Source organism: Elaeis guineensis, chromosome 10 (genome assembly GCF_000442705.2).
Source record: "Elaeis guineensis isolate ETL-2024a chromosome 10, EG11, whole genome shotgun sequence".
NCBI lineage: Eukaryota > Viridiplantae > Streptophyta > Magnoliopsida > Arecales > Arecaceae > Elaeis > Elaeis guineensis.
In genome coordinates, this window is record NC_026002.2 from 28,173,491 (window position 1) to 28,178,350 (window position 4,860).

Below are 4,860 nucleotides of genomic sequence, written 5' to 3' on the forward strand. Positions count from 1 at the left end.
AAGCCCTTCCCCATTCTCAAGTATGCTGGCTTTTACAGCCCAACTAGATTCTCTTATCGTTTCCCGCCTTCGTTTCCCACGGGTTCTTGTAACCGAGGGTATTTATGGTATTTCATGAAAACTGGGCTCAAGTTTTGTCTTCCCGTTTAGAATACTCGCTCAGACCAATCATCAGACAAGCACATGCATCGACCATCAGGTTTTTCTAATGATCCAACGGCCATTAAAGAGTTATCTACGATATTAAACTGCTCCGGCGGAGTAGAGTACCGTTGCTAACGCGCGTCCCTCCCTATTTAAAGGCCAGCATTCGGGCTTCGGGAGCGCGTCCGCACGCCCACTTCCCGGGAAATTATCCGGTTGATTCCCCCACAAAAATTTCTACTACAACCAAGCCCTCCACTTTTTGCAGAAAGGTCCCCGAAGTTTTTATTTTTCTAGTCTTACAATCCAGTACTCCCCTGTTGTCCGGCTATCTCCCCTGCAATCGAAAATGGGCCAGTCCGAGCTCATCTACCGAGGGCACGAATCTCAACACAAACCGGACGGCGCTTACTCCCCGAAGCCTGAGAAGCGGTGGCTCGACGTCCCCCGCCTCGTCCGCTACCTCCTCCGGGAGCAGCGCCTCCTCTTCGTCCTCCTTGGCATGGCCCTCGCGGCCGTCCTCTTCTCCATTCCGCACCCTTCCTTCCGTCATCCACCTCCGCTCGCCGGCGGCATCGGCGGAGGAGCGGCGGGGCTGGTGCACCCCCACCACCATGGCGGCCAGCAGCGGTGGTCGGAGCGGGCGGCGACGGCGGGGGGGAAGGTGCCGTTGGGGCTGCGGAAGCGGGGGCGGCGGGTGGTGGTGACGGGCGGCGCGGGGTTCGTGGGGAGCCACCTGGTGGACAAGCTGATGGCGAGAGGGGACACCGTGATCGTTGTGGACAACTTCTTTACGGGGAGGAAGGAGAACGTGATGCATCACCTGGGGAACCCCAACTTCGAGCTCATCCGCCACGACGTCGTCGAGCCGCTGCTGCTCGAGGTGGACCAGATATACCACCTCGCCTGCCCGGCTTCCCCTGTTCACTATAAGTTCAATCCCGTCAAGACTATCATATCCTTTACCGCTCTTCGATTAAAAAGTTTCGATCTTTTTAGTTTACTGGAGAGATTAAAGGTGCAGGAACTGAAACGTTTTGACTTTTCTTTTCTTTTCTTTCTTCTTGTGAGTTTGTGAAGTTTTGATGTTTGCTTTCTGGATTTTGAGGCAAAATTTGATTTTTCTCTCTACCCCTGATAGAGACTACCACCTTGGTTTTTTTTTTTTTTGGGTTCGGAATTTTGAGGCAAAATTTGATTCATTTTTCTTCTGGATATTTAGAACTTTTGCATTCAGAAGTCATTTTTCTTCTTATTTTACATTTTGTGGGAATGTAATTCTTTGCCTTATTGGATTCATGGCAATTAACAAAGTTTCACTGTTGGTGATGGATTTTAAGAATAGGAAATCTCATTTAATCACAAGGTGCTAGATAGCTTTAAATATATTATAGTACTTTCTTGCTCTTCTTCTTATTCTTCTTCATCCCATTTCCCAAACCAAGGTGCTAGATAGCTTTAAATATATTATAGTACTTTCTTGCAAAGAAATTAGTATTCGTTTGTAGAAGTAAAATTTGAGAATAAGGGAGGCCTTCTTGCTGTTCATGTTTTGAAAGAAATCCCCTCTCTTCTCCCTCTCTAAAGGCTCTTTAGATAGGCCTTAACTGGTGTAGTTTGGAGTAGCACAAGACCAACGTGGTGGGAACTCTCAACATGCTCGGACTAGCAAAGAGGGTTGGAGCGAGGTTCCTCCTCACTAGCACCAGTGAGGTCTATGGTGATCCCCTGCAGCATCCTCAAGTCGAAACTTACTGGGGCAACGTCAATCCCATTGGTACATTTCTATTGCCTTCTAACCAAGCTCTCTCTCTCTCTCTCTCACTATATATGTAGTTGGATTATATGCTTTACATTAACTTCTTGAAAAAATGATAATTCAATCAAAGTCAATGATAGTCTATCTAAACTGAGATCCAAATTGTTAAACATGATTTATATTATAAACTTCATCTAGAAGCCAAAATTTATATATTTTGGTGATCTCTAACCTACTATCAAGTGGATGTTAAAATAAATGGTTTTAATAGCAAGAAACTATGCTCTACTATGATTTGATCATCAAAACCTAGTAAATTTAAATCTACTTATATTTTAAGATGTGTGAATTCTATGAAGTGAATTTAAATCCAAATTGTTAAATTGATTTTTATTATAAACTTTGTCTAGATTCTGAAATTTTCATATTTTTATACCGACTTGTTGCATAGGTTAGAGCTCACCAAAGTGTATGAATTTTGGTTTCTAGATTTATTTTAGTATAGATTGTATCCAATGGTTTGGATCTTCAATTTGGATAACTTATCATTCCATTTTAAATATTAATTTCTTCTTTGAAAGCTAATTTATTGTGTGTAATTCAACTCTTATATGTATGTATATGTAGCTATCTGTGTATGGTGCATTGATGAGATACGAAACTGACAAGCAATTCCAACCCATTGTATGAAGGACCACCGACCACTTCACATGAGCTTAGTTGTAAAGATGTGGCAGGATCCAATAGTTCACTTAGCTATGCCACTACTCAATTCATTTAACTCACAATCTATCAAGTTCAAATAAGTGCACAGATCTCGGCCACCTTATCTTTTTTGGTGAATCTTGGTCACCTTTTCATGCTCCACCCACTCTTTACATCAACTTACAACTACTCCATCTTGAGCTTTATTATTTCCTTGATCCTAATAACCAATCTCTCACATTAGTTGTGATAGTTCCTTACAAGCTAACCATTATGTTAGTTTGTCCAATTATTTTGTTATTTTGCCAAGAAGCAACTGACTTACCAGAGAACAACTTCTGGGTCCATTTTCTGCCGGTGGTGATGCTGGGGACTTGCAGGTGTTAGGAGCTGCTACGATGAGGGAAAGCGCACTGCCGAGACCTTAACTATGGACTACCATCGTGGTGCCCAAGTCGAGGTTACCTTCTTGTTCTTCTTAAACAATCATTCTTCCTCCTTAAAAACATGTGTTTACCCCAATTTTCTTTGTTTCTCAACCTATTGAAATTGATACAATTTTGTTATGGGTTCAGGTGAGGATTGCTAGGATCTTCAACACATATGGCCCTCGTATGTGCATCGATGATGGCCGGGTCGTTAGCAACTTCGTCGCACAGGTCTTTTTTCTTTTCCCATAATAACAATATTCTCTAAATTGTTGAAAGCTTTTATAATTAATCTCGAGGTTATGCTCTGGTAATCGAATTAACCAAGAACTAATTTATGATTCATAAGTTTTATACCTTGTTCATAAATCACAACTGAATTGTTTATCTACTTATTGAGCAACACTCATTATTGATTACACATTAATGATGTTGTATATTGTTAGTAATACTGGTATTTTCACTTTTGTTCTTTTTTTGATAAGAAGATGGGCAAGCCCATGGGGATCATTGAGATGTGCTTCTGTTCATTGTCATTGCCATGCATTCTAACTTTTTCCACCTATAAATATATGAGCATGAACAATGTTGACAGTTTATACATTCCTTTGTATTTAAAATTTTCAACCATCTAAATTTTCTCTAAACTTGGCATTCCTTTTTTTCAAATTTTAGATGTTTGCCTCTACTTTCTTTCAAACAAACGAGTCATTTTTCCTGGAATCTATCCATGTAGTAACATGATGAGGTATTGTTACTTTAGGCACTGAGGAAGGAGCCATTAACAGTGTATGGAGATGGAAAGCAGACTCGGAGCTTCCAGTATGTGTCTGACTTGGTGGAGGGTCTGATCCGGCTGATGGACGGGGAGCACGTCGGGCCCTTCAACCTTGGCAACCCAGGTGAATTCACCATGCTGGAGCTGGCCAAGGTGGTGCAGGACACCATCGACCCCAATGCCGCCATCGAGTTCCGTCCCAACACTCAGGATGACCCCCACAAGCGCAAGCCCGACATTACCAGGGCTAAAGAACTCCTCGGCTGGGAGCCTAAAATCTCCCTCCGCCAAGGCCTTCCCCTCATGGTCACTGACTTCCGCAAGCGCATTTTTGGCGATCATGAATCCTAGTTTTCAAGCTCGTTGTCCAAGTCCTACTCATCTACTCCACTCTACTCTTGATGTGGATAAACACTTGTCAGGAATGAAAGCATGACAGCAGAAGGGTTCATTCCAAACAAGGAATGTTAAGTTCTGACTTGCTGTCATTCATTCATGGCATGTTTGAGAGAGATCAACCACTAGTAGTGATGATGACTGGAGCAAGCTTAAGGAGTGCTATTCTGATTCACATTGCTTTGCTTCCTCTGTAGCAGTTATAATAATTTACTAAATACAATGTTATTTCTGTGCTGTAAGCCTAAAGACAACCAGGTGTTGGTGGTGTATAAGCAGAGATATATTTCCTCTGTCCTTGGGCTCTGTATAAGCAACAATTCTGGCAGTTAATGGTAGATGGTTGCACTGTATGTGCGATTTCTGTGTTTTGTTAGAGGTGGGACTAAAAGTCTGGAGCTCTTTGTCACACACGCAGGATTTGTTTGGATACAGAAATCAAAATGTTGGTTTCTATAATATTCTTTGAATTCTTGATGAGTACCGGAGTAGTTTCTAGGATATAAAGCAAGATAAAGATTTTCAGTTTGTGTTTGGACAAAGATGCTTAACCCTATTTCCTTGTTATATGGTACCACAAGACAATTGAAAGCACTCTAGTCACAATTTTTTTTGTTTTAAAGGAAAATATGCTCTTACTTTCCTTAATT

The 4,860-nt window shown here is 41.9% G+C and overlaps 1 protein-coding gene across 1 annotated transcript; it reads left to right on the top strand.

The window, feature by feature from the left end:
* Positions 1 to 312: 312 nt before the first annotated feature.
* On the top strand, positions 313 to 4,586 carry LOC105052525 (UDP-glucuronic acid decarboxylase 4). Its single transcript, XM_010933356.4, has 5 exons — positions 313 to 1,099; positions 1,774 to 1,921; positions 2,989 to 3,068; positions 3,184 to 3,267; positions 3,800 to 4,586. The coding sequence occupies exons 1-5, from the start codon at positions 494 to 496 to the stop codon at positions 4,163 to 4,165; spliced, it is 1,284 nt and encodes a 427-aa protein (XP_010931658.1). The 5' UTR covers positions 313 to 493; the 3' UTR covers positions 4,166 to 4,586.
* The last annotated feature ends 274 nt before the right edge of the window (positions 4,587 to 4,860 follow it).